We start from the raw sequence: 16,155 nt of genomic DNA, 5'->3' as shown, positions 1-16,155 counted from the left end.
TCTTGCATGTGGTCTCCCTATCATTTTTGGTAAAACCCCCGGTTAGATCCAACACTCTATCTAACCCAACTGGATGATCCTGGAGAAAAACACGAGCACGAGGACTTAGCCTTGCTTTAAATCTACGACCACAAATTTCAGTGGGCACCTAGTTGTCTGACATCTCCCTTGTCAGTTGGCTCCCCCCTCTGCTAGACAATTAGTTCATACTCCGCTCACAAACTCCACTTTCTACCCCACTTCTCCCCACTTATGACCTTGCCTCCTATCTCACCTAGAAAATAAAAGGATTCAGAAGAGAATTCTCCTACCTTCCCACCACATCTACGGATCTGCCTATATCCTTATCAAAAGCAAAACTCTGGGGCACCTGGGTGGCTCAGTGGGTTAAGGGTCTACCTTCGACTCAGGTCATGATCCTGGGGTCCTGGGATTGAGTCCCTCGTCGGGCTCCCTGCTCAGTGGAGTATCTGCTTCTCCCTCTGCCTGTTCCTCCCACTGCCTGTGCACACATGTTCTCTCTTTCTCTCAAATAAATAAAATCCCAAAAAACAAAACAACGAAACAAAAAACAAACCTCTATACTTGTATGCTAGACCTCATTGCATCTCCACAACCCAGGAACATTGCTCCAGGAATACCTCAGGAACATGCTACAATATTTCCCCCTCTTAAAAAAAACAGATTGCCCTTGATTTTTGTACTAGTCTGCTAGGGCTACCATGACCAAACACCACAGAAATTGATTTCGCTCAGTTCTAGAGGCTGGAAGCCCAAGATGAATGTTTCTCTTGAGGCCTGTCTCTCAGCTTACAGGCAGCTGCTGCCTCCTGTGCCCTCATGTGGCCTTTCCTCCGTGCAGACACTTCCCTGGTAGCTCTTCTCATAAGGACACCAGTCCTACTGAGTTAGGGCCCACACCCATGACCTCATTTGACTTCAGTTACCTCCTTATAGGCCCTGTTTCCAAATACTGTCACACTGGGGATTAGGGCTTCAGTCTATGAATTTGGGAGGAACAAAATTCAATCCATAACATGTTTCAATGCTCCATTTTCTGCTTCCCTTTAAAAAAACTTCAAAAATAATTGTTTACTAGCTCTACTTCTCCTTGCATCCTCTTAGGTCTAACCCCATCAGGTTTTCTTCCTCACCCCTCCACCGCTTCCTCACCTCTACCTCTCGTCAAGGTCCCCAGTAATGCCCACATTATGGAACCCAGTGATCTGTTCCCAATGTTTCCATCAACTGTATTTAACACAACTGATCACTTTCCCTTCCTTGAAACATTCCCTTCGCTTGGTTCGCATGGCATCACTCTCCTTCATTCTGTCTCTGACTTTTCCTGACTCTTCATCTTTGCTAGTTCCTCTTCCTTTCTCCCAATCCAACGTGTTGGGCTGCCCTAAGGAACCATTCCTGCATTTCTATGTCCTCCCCCTCCCTAGATGATCTCCTCCTCTCCCGACTCTAACTACCACTTAGACATGAAAACTCTTACGTTTATCTCCCACTCCAAATTCCAAAGGATTATATCCGATAGCTTAACACCTCCACTTGGAGTCATCCCAGGTGCCTCAAATTTCAGATGTCCACAACATAACTCCCAGTTTCCCATTCCCACCTGCCTACCCTAGCAAACTGCTTCTCCCGCAGTCGGCTCCACCTCTTTCAGAGCTAAGTCCAAATCTATTCTTACAGGTGGTAGGTGGAGTCAATGGCCTGGCAAACATGTTTGACTCCCTCCTCACGTACACATCCAGTCCACGGGTGAGTCCACTTGGCTTTCCCTTCGAAATACATCTGCTGAACTCTGCTCTCTACCTCCACGGCCACTGTTCTGGTATAAGACACCCAGATCTCTCCCCCACCTCCTACCTGGTCTCCCTGCTTCCACCCTTCCCCTCCTGTGTCCTCTTCTCCAATCAGGAGTTGGAGAGATCCTTCTGAAATACCTCAGATCACGTCACTCTCCCACTCCACACCCAACATCTTCCCATTGTACTCAGAAAAAAGCCAGCGTTTGCATTAGCATGTAAGAGCCTGCACCCTGGCTCCCTGTTCTCTCATTTCCTCCCCTCTCACCCCTAGTCACTCTGTTCCAGCCCAACCTGCCTCCCTGGGCTCCACAAACCCTCCACGGCTCTGTGTAGCAGCCTTTACAATCACTGCCTCACCATCTGGAATGCTCTTCTCACAGATATTTAATAATTGTCTCTCTTTCTCCTCAGGTTTCCACTCCTACATCAAACATCATCTGTCAAACATCATCCTATCAGAGGGTCCCTAACTACCCTGTATAAAATATCAACTCGTCACCTCAGGGCTCCATATCCCCCTTCACTCGGCTTCATCCCCACCTCACATACATTTCTATTTGTTTAATGTTTGTTCTCTGTCAGCTCCATGAAGACAAGGATTTGGCATTTATTGACTACATTGTTCCTGGCACATAGTAGAGGCTTAATCAATATTTTGTGGAATGAAAAAAAAGATCTCATTTGGCACAAGTTTCAGTTTGGCTGTCCTTGGTATCTGTTTCTATATGCAAGACTTTGCTTCCCCCAAACGCCAGATTTGTCATTTAACCAAATACCACTTGAGGAAAAAAAAAATATCAGCCTTTCTCTCAAACCTACTGGATAAATTGTACACACTTTAGGGACCAGCCTTGAATTTTCCAATTACCTCAGACATCCAGGGAATTGCTTTGCCGTGGAGAAGCTTATTGTATTACATCATTTTCCCCATGTGTCTTTTAACAAATCATGTTTCAGAACCAAGGATAAAAAGATTTTCATGTATTTCAGTTGGAAAAAGGTTTTGGTAATTGTAGAACTCTACTGTAGATGAAGCTCTGTGCAAAAGAAAATTTCTGTCAGACATCCACGTTCTGGCAAATGCCCTAGCCTTGAAGCAGTATTCATGGTAGCAATTCCTTTACAAACACTAAGATAGTTTGTGTGGGAGGAGGTGGGTGGCTTGCTCATTGGCCTGCCGTACAGTGGGGTCCAAATTCAATTCTAATGTCCTACCAGCTGACAGACCTGGCAAAGTTAAGAGTGATCTGCAGAGATTCCTGAGGTGAGGGGAAAAAAAAAGAGAGAGAGAGAGATCTGCAAAGTGTTCCCAGCGTCACAAAGTGCTTCAGAAATCACCCTTGAGCTGTGAGCAGTGAAGCATCAACATCAACAAGGTACAGTGTCATGAGGTAAGTTTTGTCTCTGGTGTTACAGGTAAAACAAGAGAGCCACAGATTATCGCCTCTGTCCTCTGGGATGTTGTCAAGGGATAAACACCTTGGCTGTCTTGGATAACAAACACACACATCCACCAGGTGGCCCGCCCACTCTGATCTCTGAAATGCAGTCCTCACTCCGCTTTACCCCAGAGGATGCATGCCTGCTGAGTTTGTCTCCAGGGGAGGTTGGGTGAAGTGACTGCTAATAGAAGCAGGATGTAGAAAGGCATTTCCGTCTGCCTGGTTAGCCTTTCGGTACTGACTTCAATTCCCTCACCGCTTTCCCCGTCTTCCCTAACTAGTTCTTGTTCAAGCTCCTTGTTCCAAGCCATCCCAGCGACCACGCCTCTCCCAGCAGCCCTTGACACCTCCACAGCCATTCGGGAGACTTTAAGCCTCAGGGAGGACAGGGATGATTCCAGGTTTCGCTTTGACCCTTTGGCTTTCAGTGCCCAGCAATGCCTGGCATGTTTAATATCAATTTTTGAACTGATGTACAGATGATTTAGCAGTGCAAGTATTCTCCCCATCCTACCTTGCATACATCATCTCTACCCTCCCTCAGATTAGCTAAGGATTCTGGGTAAAAGGACTCAGGCCAGGACAGAGGTGTGTAGCTGTGCCGGGTTCCCTCCCTGGGGGTGAGGTTCTTCCTTACTTCAATCCCCACCTACTGACTCTGGGGGGTACTTGGTGCACTCACTGACCCTAATTTCATTTTTATTTCTGAAAATATTTTCATCTAGGTGACATGCTTAGGAATTCTAAGTTCTTATTATAATTCTTGGCGTTGCCAGCTATTTTTAAAATTCTTTCTGCCTTTTCTTAGGACAAGATGCTAGACAGCAAAGAGCAGAACAATCTCCCCCTTTGTAAACCCAATTCTCTCAAGGCATCACGGTCAGTATCAAGATTCCCAGTGACCACGGAGGTCATACTGAGCACTGATGGCTCTACGACTGTCCTACTAGCGCAGAAGAGTCTGGCTTCACCTCTGAGCCCGGCTGAAATCCGCTTCATTAGGCAACAGAGACAACCACAGAGTAAACAAGCTGGAGGTCCCACACAGCTGTTTGCAGTCCCGCACACAGCCGCTAGAGAAAAGGGTCATACTCCACGCAGATGGCATCCTACCTGCTGCTGTTCGTGACTGCATGGAAACAGGAGTCCTTGGCGGGATTTTTAAAGGGCTCGGTTTTCTGTCCAGCCATGACATGCACTGCACACCCTCTGTGATCAACACTGCTAACGAGAAGTCAAACCGTAAACCTGCCACGGAGGCAGATTTGTCACACGAGAAATCCCTGGTAAATTGGGTGCTCCGTGGGGTTGTGCTTCTGGATGGATGCTTGCCAGCTGGCTTTCAGCTGCACCCAGGCTGCTGTCTTCCTCTCATATGCCCAGACCCGGTCCCACAGCAGTAATACACGTAATACACTTCTAAAGCCTCAGTGACATCCTGTCCCCACCCGAGTCTGGTCCAGTAGGCAGGCAGCTGTAAGAAAATCCTCCAAGTTAACAGTGTTTCTCTCCTAAACAGTGCGTGGGATGCACATGTTCATCGAATATGCCTTCTGACGTGACCAATGTCCATCCCCTCAAACGGGCTGCAGTGTATAGAGCAGTTACCACATTCCCAGTGGAGCCTGATGGGATATATACTAATCCATACACCTTACAGATCAAAGAGCTGAGCCTCGTGGGGAACCTGTAGCTAGCCTAGTATCAGACAGTCATTCCAGGGCAGAGACAGGCTTTGTACATCCTTGCTGGCCTAGGAGCCACTGTTTTCCAGGGACTGTACCTTTGCCCTGTGTGTTCATCTTAAAACCTGCAAGAAAGGGCAATCTTACTTCTTTGTTTCCTGATCTCATCACGGACCTTATTATAGTTGCTGGGTTCTAAAAACAATGCCCACCTTACAAATGGGGCAACCAAAGTGCAGAGAAGTTAATGATCTTTGTCAGGTCTACATCCCCAGCTAAAACGAACCTGGAACTCAACTGAAGACTGAGTTCTACAGGAGAACTCTTCCTATGGGCCATATTGTCACCTTTGTCGGTCTTTAAACCTTGTCCTGAGAAAGGACCTTTTCTTACCCAGGCTCTGATGCCTCGGCCCACAGTGTGACTGGGTTAGCTTCAACTCCCACCCCTGACTCAAGGTTGGCACTCATAGTTCCATCAAGGAGAACTACAATCCTTTCTCACAGAAATTAGCAGATGTGTTTTGGAAATGATTGCTAAGGGGACGAAGGAAAGAGGAACAGCTTCCCAAAGCATACAAGTCCCAAGAGCTTTTATCAGAGTACCAACTGCTATCTGACCAACCCTAAAATCTCAGTGGCTTAAAACAATATTATTTCTTGATCATGTGATAACGCCCTGGGTGAGCGGAGGTGAGGAGGGAGGCACACATGCAAGCTTTATTCCAGTCATTTGGAAACTGAGGCTTACTAGTCTGGCAAAAGGTCCATGACCCCAAAGGAGGTTAAGAATCCCTGATCTAGGGACACCTGGGTGGCTCAGTTGGTTAAGCAGCTGCCTTTGGCTCAGGTCATGATCCCAGCGTCCTGGGATCGAGTCCCACATCGGGCTCCTTGCTCAGCAGGGAGCCTGCTTCTCCCTCTGCCTCTGCCTGCCATTCTGTCTGCCTGTGCTTGCTCTCTCCTCCTCTCTCTCTCTGATAAATAAATAAAATCTTAAAAAAAAAAAAAAAAGAATCCCTGATCTAGTGGTTTCTCTAGGGCCTTGTAGGTTTCCATTAGTTCCCTGGCATGTAGTGGGCTGATGAGGGAAGAAACAGTGTGAAGAATCACTCGTAAAGTTGGAGGGGAGGTTAAGAAATGACTTACATTACCTCTCTCCTTATCCCATTGACTAGAACTCAGTAATACGGACCCATGTAACTGCAGTGAACGCTGGGAAATGTAGTCTCTCTGGGTGCCCAAGAAGAAAAGGAGATGGGGTTAGCAAACACTCATTATCTCTGTTACACTGTCAAGCACACATTTATTGGATTATACCAACCATAATGCAAATACTAAATGATACAATGCTAAATGAGAGAATGACACTACATGCCAGAAATACTGTCAATTTGTAAAAATGCAAATACAGGCATACCTTGGCTACTGCAGGTTCAGCTGCAGACTAATACAGTGAATATCATAGTAAAGTGAGTCAAAAGAGTCTCTTGATTTCCCAGGCATATAAAAATATTTACACTATATTGTGGTCCATTAAGTGTCCAATAGTAGAATGTCTAAAAAACTATCTATCTTAATTTAAAAATCTTCTATTGCTGGGGTGCCTGGGTGGCTCAGTTGGTTGGATGTCTGACTCTTGGTTTCAGCTTGGGTTGTGATCTCAGGGTTGTGGGATCAAGCCCCGCATTCGGCTCCATGCTGAGTGGAGTCTGCCTGAAATTCTTTCCCTTCCTTCTGGCCCTCACCGTGCTCGTGTGTGTTCTCTCTCTAAACAAACACATAAATTTTTTGAAGAAATTCTTTTATTGTGAAAAATACTATCATCTGAGCTTTTAATGAGTCGGTGGAGGGTTTTGCCCCAGTGTCAGTGGCGGCTTACTGGTCAGGGTGCTGGCTGCGGTAATCTCTTAAACGATGATGATGGTGAAGTCTGCCACATCGAAGGACTCTTCCTTTCATGAATGATTTCTCTGTAGCATGGAATGCAGTTTGATAACACTTTCCCCACAATGGAAGTTCTTTCAAAATCAGTCAGTCCTCTCAAACACTGCCGCTGCTCTGTCAATGAAATTTATGTGATGTTCTAAATCCTCTGGCATTATTTCAACAACCTTCACAGTGTCTTCACCAGGAGTAGGTTCCATCTCAAGAATCCACCGTCTTGGCTCATCCAAGAGCTCCTCATATGTTCAAGTTTTATCATGAGATCGTGGCAATTCAAATATAATGATGAAGAAGCCACAAACACTGTGAAAATTACCAGAATGGGACACAGCCACAAAGTGAGCCGGTGCTGTCGCAAAAAATGCGGTGTCAGCAAGGCGCGATGAAGGGAGGTCTGCCTGTACTGGAAAGGTGCCACGTAGTAAATTGTGTTTCACAAGCAGCACATGATACTCTAGCAACGGGAAATTATGGAACACCACGAATGAAACAAGAACAAACACTGGATGGTTCGAGAATACCCAAACCAGACATCTGTTCATGGATGACGCACCTCCTTGCCCCGAGGCTGGTGTGGCAGAACTGTCTGGCCAGAGACAGCTGCAGAGGCCCGGCCTCGGGGTCCACTCTCCGCCCTGCCCTGCCCTGAGACATGTTAGAAGGAGCAGCCTCACTGGTAAGAGAGAGGGAGGGCCAGCCCTGGAAAGGGCAGTGACAGTGGACTCCCAGGAACTGAGAAGAACAAGGCAACAGAGGGCTTTCTCAGTCTGTACTGAGGCTTTTGTAACAACTCCCCTGATGTTGTTTCCAAAATTATCTAACTCTAAGGCACATTCTTTTTTCTGAAGTAATTCTTTGGTTTCTACGTTACCCTTAAATAAGTTGACTCATCGACCTGACGACCCAAGTGCTTAATGTGATAACTAGCATCCAATTCCTTGGATAAGATGGCAGCTCCTACTGTGGAGGGCCTGGCACTTGCCAGTAAAATGAGAAGCCGAGGAGGGCTTATATCAGGTCACTGTTCCAGACTCTACCACAAACCTGCAGCGGTACAACCCTGAGCCCTAGAACTTAGATGCCAAAAAGGACTTTGAGGTCAGCCAGAGTGAGCTTCTTGACAGATGTGCCAGATCCTGATAGGACCTGTTTGGCCAAAGTTTTCTTCTTCTCTTGGAGGTGTAAGATCTTCTCTTCTACTGTTCCCTCACAAATAAATCTAAAAAAAAAAAAAGATAAATAATCAGAAACCCAAAAAAGCATATTTAATAACATAATCAAACTTGCATTTACGCTTGAGTTTTTACATGAGATTTCTTTCTTAAGTTGTCTTAAGGTTTAGTTAAAAACTCCACGTTTATGAGAGCCAAACAACCTTGACTGAACATGTGCCCATTTAAAATGATGTGGCTCAAATTATTTTTCATTTCTTTCTGAAGCTAAGGTAATTGGGAACGTGCCAAAATAGGCAAACGCTATCCCTATCCAAAAAAATGCAGAGATCCAGCTGTCACCCAAAAAGCTCAACCTTGATCAAGTCCGAAGGCCCTAGAGCTTATCAAGTTCCTGCCTTGTGTGCTGGTTTAAGTACAGTGTCTTATTTCTTGGCAAATTCATACTGAGAACAAGTTTTACCCCCTGAAGAAATGCCACTATACACATTCCCTCATTCAGCAAGTACTGATTGCGCATTTACACTATTGCCAGGCGCTGTGCTAGGTGCAAGGATGGAGAGATGCATGCAGTCCAGTCTTGTGCTCTCAAAGAGAACACAGGAAGACAGGCATGAAAATACACAATCACATAAGTTGGAAGTGCTACAGTCATACGTCCAGTGTGCACAGAGTAAAAGGAAACATCTCCAGAGTTCAGGGAAGTCTCTGTTGAAGACCGAGTTCGTAATGTGTGGCCTGTAGGATGAGCAAGGGTTTGCCAGACGCAGCATAGAGTGGGCGTCCCAGGGAACAGGAATGGAAAAACCACGCCAAATTTAGAACAGGATTATGTCAGAGGAAGATCAGGTGGTCCAGTCTGGCCAGGGCAAAAGTCAAAAGGACTCCACCATGTTACAGAGCAATGACAGAAGCTCTGGAGGATGGTGGGAGTCAGATCATGAAAGGCTCTGCACTTCATGCGAAGAAATTCAGACTTGAAAGAAGGAGACAGCAGTGTGGATAGGAAAGAGGAGATGGTTTTGAGACATTTCAAAAATAAAATGAATGGACTTGGTTATGTGAAAAGGGAGAAAAAGGGAGGGACCCCATCTGTGGCTCTAGGATTGGATTCAGGGATCCTATTCATGTAGAGGCAGTCTTCAGAAGCATCGAGAGATCGGAGGTGGTATCTCACTTCAGTCTGTGACATTCTGAGTTCCTGGAACGTGTCATAGTACTTGCTCCATAGTGAACACTCGGCAGGTATCAGATTTAGAAGCTGAATGAGATGAGTGCACGAGTGAATGGATAATGGATACACACTCAGATTCAGAGGGTTAGCAGGGATTTGAGTATCGAGGTCTGATGCTGTAGGCCTTGGGGATGCAGGTTCAGACTTTTGGACTTCCTGGAGCAGATAGGATTACTAGGGGAGGACCATACAGGGTGAGGAGAGAGCTAAGGACAGGGTAACCAGCAGGATCGCTGTGGAATTCACGGGTGATCTGTAACAAGAGTGGCTTCAGTGGAGCAACAGGGGTGAGAGGCTGAGGAATGAATCTGAGAGGTAAGGAAGACAAGACAGTCCGCGATTGCGAATTCTTCAGGAAACCCAGCCCTGAAAAGGAAGGAGAAAAAGGGGTCCGTTGCTAAAATGGATTATTGCATTAACTCTGGTTGTGGTTCTTAAAGGAAAAAGTCCTGAAGAGTGGAACATTCTATAAAAATCGCTGGCTTGTGCTCTTTGAAAATGTCAATGTCATAAGACACAAAGAAAGACTGACGTATGGTCCCAAATTAAAGGAGACAGAAGACTCATGACAACTTAATACTACACAGCCTCTAGGATTTTCCTTTGCTGCAAGGGACCTCACTGGGACAAGTGGCAAAATAGAATAGTCCACAGCTCAGATAACAGCACTCTATCAGTGTTAATGTTCTGATTTTGAGCCTTTTACTGTGGTTATGTAAGAGAATGTTCTAATTTAAAACCGCACCCTGCAGTATTTAAGGGTAAAGGAGCACCACGGCTGCAACCAACTCTCAAGTGGTCAAGAAAGAAGTCTACATGCATACAGACACGTGCTACAACACAAGAGCAGTTTCTGGTATTATTTTTACAAACAAGATTTTGGGGGATATTATTCTTTTAAGAACTCTTACATCCTTTTCTGCATGCCCGAAGTTACCTCAATATAAAAGTTAAAAGCAAAAAACTAATAAACAAAGGGTGGGGAGGAGGGTACTTTCCCTAACCCTAACATACAAGCCTTTTCTTCTCTTGCAGGGACCAACCAACCCCAAGGTCACCCCCAAATCGCTTGTGTTCCCTTCTGGACTGTGAATACCAAGGGCGCCGTCACTCAGGAGCATCACTAGTCAAGCGATTGCCAAATATTTTACATTCTGTTAAAACAGGACCCAAGAAAGACTGGCACAAAGGGAAAGCCTGTGAAGGGGCCTAAGCCCCAGCAGGTCTTCACTTACTTATGCACAACAACATCTTTCTGCTGCCCGACACGGTAAATTCGGTCACAGGCCTGGTCTTCAAGTGATGGATTCCTATGAAAAGAGAGGCAAGACTCAAAGGGGCTGCCACCCTGGACTGGGTGGTCAAGGGCCCTGGGCAGAGGCGGCCTGCAGCTGTTTCTGGATGGTTCTGCACCTACAAATGGGGTTCACAGTTTTCAAGGGTCAGAAAAAAACCAAATAAACAAAAAGCGCACAGTGTAGAATGCGGGACAGAGACCCATGGGGCCTGGGAGGTCTAAAACAGTTACCATCTGGCCTAAAATATTTACAGAGAGCTTGCAAATCCCCGTCCTTGGCTATGCTGGCCCCAGAAAGGTTAGTGTCAGATACCTTCTTGCCCTCAAATGAGGAACTCAGGTCAGTTTGCCAACAGAAACTCAGCACCACCACCAGCTGACTTTAAGTAATACAGGTGAACCAGTGCTCCAAGTCAGTCACTAACCAGTTGGATGAACTTGGGCACCTCACCTCAACCCTCTGTACTTGAGATTGCCGCTTGGAAACATGATGGCTACCTAATGAGAGGAAACAGCTTTCTCTTTTTTTCTGTAAAGATTTTATTTATTTGAGAGAGTGAGAGACAGAGAGAGCAAAAGCTGGCGGGAGGGGTAAAGGGAGAAGCACTCTCCCTGCACTACGTAGGGAGTCGATGTGGGGCTCAATCCCAGGACCCTGAGATCATGACCTGAGCCGAAGGCAGATGCTTAACCGACTAAGCCACTCAGGTACCCCGGAACACCTTTTTGATATTCTGGGATTCAACTAAAGAGACTTAATTTCTTTCCTTCTTTATAGATGCTATCAACACTAAATTAGTTTCTCATCTTATCTCTTTAAAACCTTGGACAACATTCCTCCATTTCAGAAAACAGCATTTCTTTATTTTTTGAAGATTTTAAGTAATCTCCATACCCAACAGGGGGGCTTAAACTCACTACCCTGAGATCAAGAGTCGCACGCTCTACTGACTGAGCCAGCCAGGTGCCCCCAGAAATCAGCATTTAACTCCCACTCTGCTCTCCTCCCTCAAAAATATCAGGGAGTCCTAAGACCTAAACACATTCTCCCAGAAGATGGTACTGGGTTGGCCTGAATGTGCCAATCTGGGCCGCCTGGAAAACCAGACGAATATGCAGCGATCTCTGCTTGGCATAACTGGAAAACCCCAAACTGAGACTAATTAGGACATTTTTCTCCTACCAACACATACACTCATTTATCTTATTTCCAGGAAATTTGCGGTTACACTCCCAATGTTGATACAACTCATGCAGCCAAGGGCCTTGTGTTAAGCATATTCCTAACATGACTAGAAAATTCCTTCTCCTTTTCCTTTTGGAGTAAAGCTTCTCCTTCTTTTCCAGGGCTGAGATTTCCTTGGATGTCCACAAATGGCGTGAAATATGGTATTCTGAAGAGGTAAAACTGAGAGATGTGGCTCTTAGCCAGGAGAAAAAGACTTCTTCCCAGTTTCCATGGAAACAGATGTAAGATTAACAGTAAGGTAAATGCTATTTTAAGCAGTCATTTGAAGCCTGGCTTGCTCAGGAATTCAGGGCCATCAACAGCCCCACACCCTGTACAGACCAGGAATTGTGCACAGGTGTGCAGCCGAGGCAATGGCCCAATACAAAAAGGACAGCCTCTCCATAAGAAGTCAGCAACCCCCCTGCCCCCACCCAGCTATGCTAAGACAAGGCAAGATAAATCCAGAGTCATTACCAGTGCATGTCCAGAAGAAAAAGGTGGTTTCCTCCAGTCAGGTTTAGACCCACACCTCCAGCCGAGAGAGATATTAGCATAACCTTCAAAAGAAAGCATGGCATTCCCTTGACACAGATCTGATCTAATACACCTCTCCCTCTGTCTCTGGTTCAAACCCAAGATCAATACAGATAAGTACGACGTTCCTATCAAATTTCCCTCTGCTGTCAAAAAAACCTTAGAGATGCACTCCCCTCACCCTGAAGAAAACTGTTCACTTCTGATGTCTTTGTGACTCAACCGCAAAACATGAATTGTACGCCTGCCAAAATACACAAACGCTGCAATTCAGAGCACGAGGGGTGCCTGGCTCAAGGCACTTTCATGGAACTTTCCATTCATCAGATTCTGTCCACTCCCACGGTTTCTGCACCCTCCACTCTCCTGCCGCTGCTGCTCTTCCTGCCTCCCCAGGCCACCAGTGCTTTCCATATTCCCTCTGCCCTCCAGATCTCCCCACACTTCCTTGTATCCAACTCCCACCTACCCTTCAAGGCTGGCCTCATCCACAGAGATCGCTTGAGCCAACGAGCTCTGCTCTTCCTCTGCTTTTAGCCCTGGTATTTTATTTTCTTCCAAGTACCTGTATACTTCGATACGTACCCCAGTAAATGTCTAATAAATTAAAAGTACGGGGAAGGATCAAGGCAACAAATGTGTTTACACTGCAGTTCTCGCCACGTAACAGAACAAGGTGCTCTCTGTGCTCTGACGGAGCTCTGGTGTGACCAATTCATACCTGGGGGCCCCTGGAGCTGTTAAAGGCCTCCACCAAGTCCATCCTCTGTTTGGGGCTGACAGAGCCATCAATGGTGGCGTAAGTCAGGCCGTGCCTCTGAAGGTGCCTCGCTACGACCTGCAGCATGCTGGTCCACTGGGAGACCACGACGCTGGAAGGAAGGAGAACACAACATCAGCACGCTGCCCACCCCCCACCCCAAAGAGATGAAACAAATTCATCGGCAGGGTCTCAACGCCCCTGTTACTCAGTCATCAAATGTGGATCCAGAAAGGCCTTCTGTCCCCTGCGGGGCAAAGGCACATGTTTAGGTCACATCTCAAGGTGAGGATGCTTCCAGTTGTTTCCAGATCCAGGTTGTCATTTGTCTCATGCTGGATGAGATCAGAATACAGTGGTGGTCAGTCTAAAATAAGAGCTGCAGGGGCACCTGGGTGGCTCAGTGGGTTGAGGCCTCTGCCTTCGGCTCAGGTCATGATCCCAGGGTCCTGGGATCAAGCCCCGCATCGGGCTCTCTGCTCAGCAGAGAGCCTGCTTCCTTTCCTCTCTCTCTCTGCCTGCCTCTCTGCCTAGTTGTGATCTCTGTCAAATAAATAAATAAATAAATAAAATATTAAAAAAAAAAAAATAAGGGCTGCAGCTTCCTATCATCTGGAGATCTGGGGTCCTGCAGGAAGGGATGCACGGGCCGCCCTCCCTTTGCCAGCCCCTGTAAGCTACTGGCACGTCTCTACCCTCACACCTTGTGCTGTGTTTCAATTAGGGTTGTAAGTTTTAAAAATCAAAATACTCCACATATACAAATGCAGATCCCTAACACACATGTGAGGCTAACAACGAATGGATCCATGCACCCAGCTCGAGAACATTCCCAGCACCTTGGGGCTCCCTGCTGACCACACACCTCACCCTGCCTTTTGCACCTGTCAGTCCCCTGCTTTTCTTTGGGGGCTTCGCTACTTTTAAATACTTCTCCAGATGCTTCGCTCACTCTGATCCTCTAGGGACTTCCTTCTCAATCAGTGCCACAAGTAATTTAACTAGGAATCATAGAGAATGTGTGCTGTAACCTCAGTGCTTTCTGCTGAGGAGGATTCAAGGTTCTGGATTTATAAAAAGCTGAGAGTCAGAACTACCAGCAATATCAGAGTTTCTGGACTCATCACAAACAATAACTTGGATAATAAAATAACATTTACCTCTTCTGGGACCCTGAATTTCCTCGGATTGCCTCCAATTCCACCAACAGAGATGTAATCTGGGAAATGTTATTCAGTATATGTTAAGTTGCAGCAAATTCGCTTTTCTCCAGCATCCCTCATCTGAACTTCTGAATGGCCTGCCTCCGGTCTGACCCCACTCTAGGCCACTCTCCTCTCTGCAGCCCAAGGACTGTTTCTAAAATGCCAGTATGTCACTTTCCTCCCCTCCCGCAGGGCCTTCCCACCGAGGACCGAACCCAAGCTCCTGATAATGACCTACCAGCTCCGTGCTGCTCTGGCCTCAGCTTAGCCCCTCCTCAAATGATGCTCCTGTTATACCAGAGTTCCTCCTCTGCTAAGCCATGCTTTGTCTCATCTTTGTCCACTCTGTTCCCTCTGCCTGGAACACCCTTCCATGTCAGATCAACATCACTTCTTAGGGGTCCTCACTAATCCCAAAGTAGGGTTAGGTGCCTACTGCCTCCCTGCTACTAGGGCTCCCTTTGTTTCTAGCACTGTCTTTTCCACACTACCCACTGCGTCTTAATCATCTCTTGCCCTCATGGCCTGAGGTGCTGCAAGGAAGCAGAGCAACAGAGGACTGGTTCATTTTGGTTCGTTCTCCTAGCGGCCAGCACAGAGCCAGAGCAGAGAAGGTACTCTCCTAACATTTGCAGGAAGAGAAAATCCAAGAGCTTTACCCAGTTTAAGGCCCACTCCAAAGGCTATTAAAGAAGAGACCCACCCACCAGTCTGAGCGACACTTGCTAAGGTTTCCCCCAAAGGCTCTCCGGGTATTTATCAAACCCCCTCAGTGCCCATCTGAGTCCACAGAGAGCGGTCAATAAGAACCGTGCACATGAGCATGAGCTGGGAAAGCAGCTGGATTCATCCCTCCCAGCTGCTAATGCAAAGGACCTTTTGAAAGCCTCTAGGGTCCCTGGAGTTTGTCCCTGGGATGGTGGAGGAAGAAGAAAATGACCAGGAATCGGGAGATGAAGAGAGCTCTTCTGCTGTACTCCTTCGGGGCTCCTGGTGAAGAGCGGAAACAAGGGGCCACCCCAGATGAACTCTGAGGCACCCTCAGCGCTTATGTCTTGTACTGCCCTTGTTTGGGCGCTCACCTCTAGAGGCCCCTACTACCTACAAGGCTGCCTTCCAATCTCAAAAAATGTGCTGGACAGGAAGTGAGGACAACACTGGACCATTCTGAATTCACAGGGAGAAAGAAAGCAGGTACATGAGGTGCCCAGCATCTTGGCAACCTGAGGTTGTGGTAAGTGCTTGGACTGCCTCATAAAAAAGCTAGTGACAGGTATTTTGAGAAAACTTCAGTGGGAGAACTGAACTGATGGTCCATGAGCAGGGGTCCAACTCCAGGAACATTCTACATGAGGTTAGGTGTGCGCTGCCAAAACTCCCTTCCCTGAGTAAAACAACCTTAAATGGTTAAGGGGCTCACATTAAAACACCCTGTGAATAAATACTACCCAAGTATTAGAAGAAGCACACAAATTATGAAGACTGGAAGTTTTAACCCGGAAATTTACTCTGAAGGTGCTACGACAGGAAGTTTGTCCACATACGGTGTCCTTCCTGTGTTTCTCTCAGTTACTAGTGGTAAAGACCTCAGCAGATATTGTGAAAGTTTAATCAAAAGTAATTCTTAAGTAACACCATTCCCTGGGCAGTAACCTCATTTCTAGTTACATTTAAAAAAAAAAAAAAAAAAAAGAACCTCTTGGGGCGCCTGGGTGGCTCAGTGGGTTAAAGCCTCTGACTTCAGCTCAGGTCATGATCTCAGGATCCTGGGATCGAACCCCAAATCAGGCTCTCTGCTCGGTGGGAAGCCTGCTTCCCCCTCTGTCTCT

General features: G+C 46.6%; 1 protein-coding gene across 4 annotated transcripts in view; it reads right to left on the bottom strand.

Moving 5' to 3' along the window:
• Nucleotides 1–6,676: 6,676 nt before the first annotated feature.
• The window catches only part of TTF2 (transcription termination factor 2), a 42,280-nt gene continuing 32,801 nt past the window's right edge, over nt 6,677–16,155 (bottom strand). Inside the window, exons 19-23 of one of the 4 annotated variants that reach the window (XM_044238999.1) lie at nt 14,282–14,340; nt 13,083–13,233; nt 12,302–12,384; nt 10,535–10,609; nt 6,677–8,112 (exon numbers count right to left, since the gene is read on the bottom strand). In XM_044238999.1, the coding sequence (XP_044094934.1) occupies nt 7,968–8,112; nt 10,535–10,609; nt 12,302–12,384; nt 13,083–13,233; nt 14,282–14,340 (513 nt within the window). In that variant the 3' untranslated portion in view covers nt 6,677–7,967. Of the gene's footprint in view, nt 8,113–10,534; nt 10,610–12,301; nt 12,385–13,082; nt 13,234–14,281; nt 14,341–16,155 lie in introns of those variants that run through there. The other 3 variants (XR_006383218.1, XR_006383219.1, XM_044239001.1) reach the window with 3 other exon arrangements.

Source organism: Neovison vison, chromosome 2 (assembly GCF_020171115.1).
Source record: "Neovison vison isolate M4711 chromosome 2, ASM_NN_V1, whole genome shotgun sequence".
Taxonomy (NCBI): Eukaryota; Metazoa; Chordata; class Mammalia; order Carnivora; family Mustelidae; genus Neogale; species Neogale vison.
The sequence above is the reverse complement of the archived record's forward strand: the minus strand, read 5'-3'. Positions and strand labels throughout refer to the sequence as shown.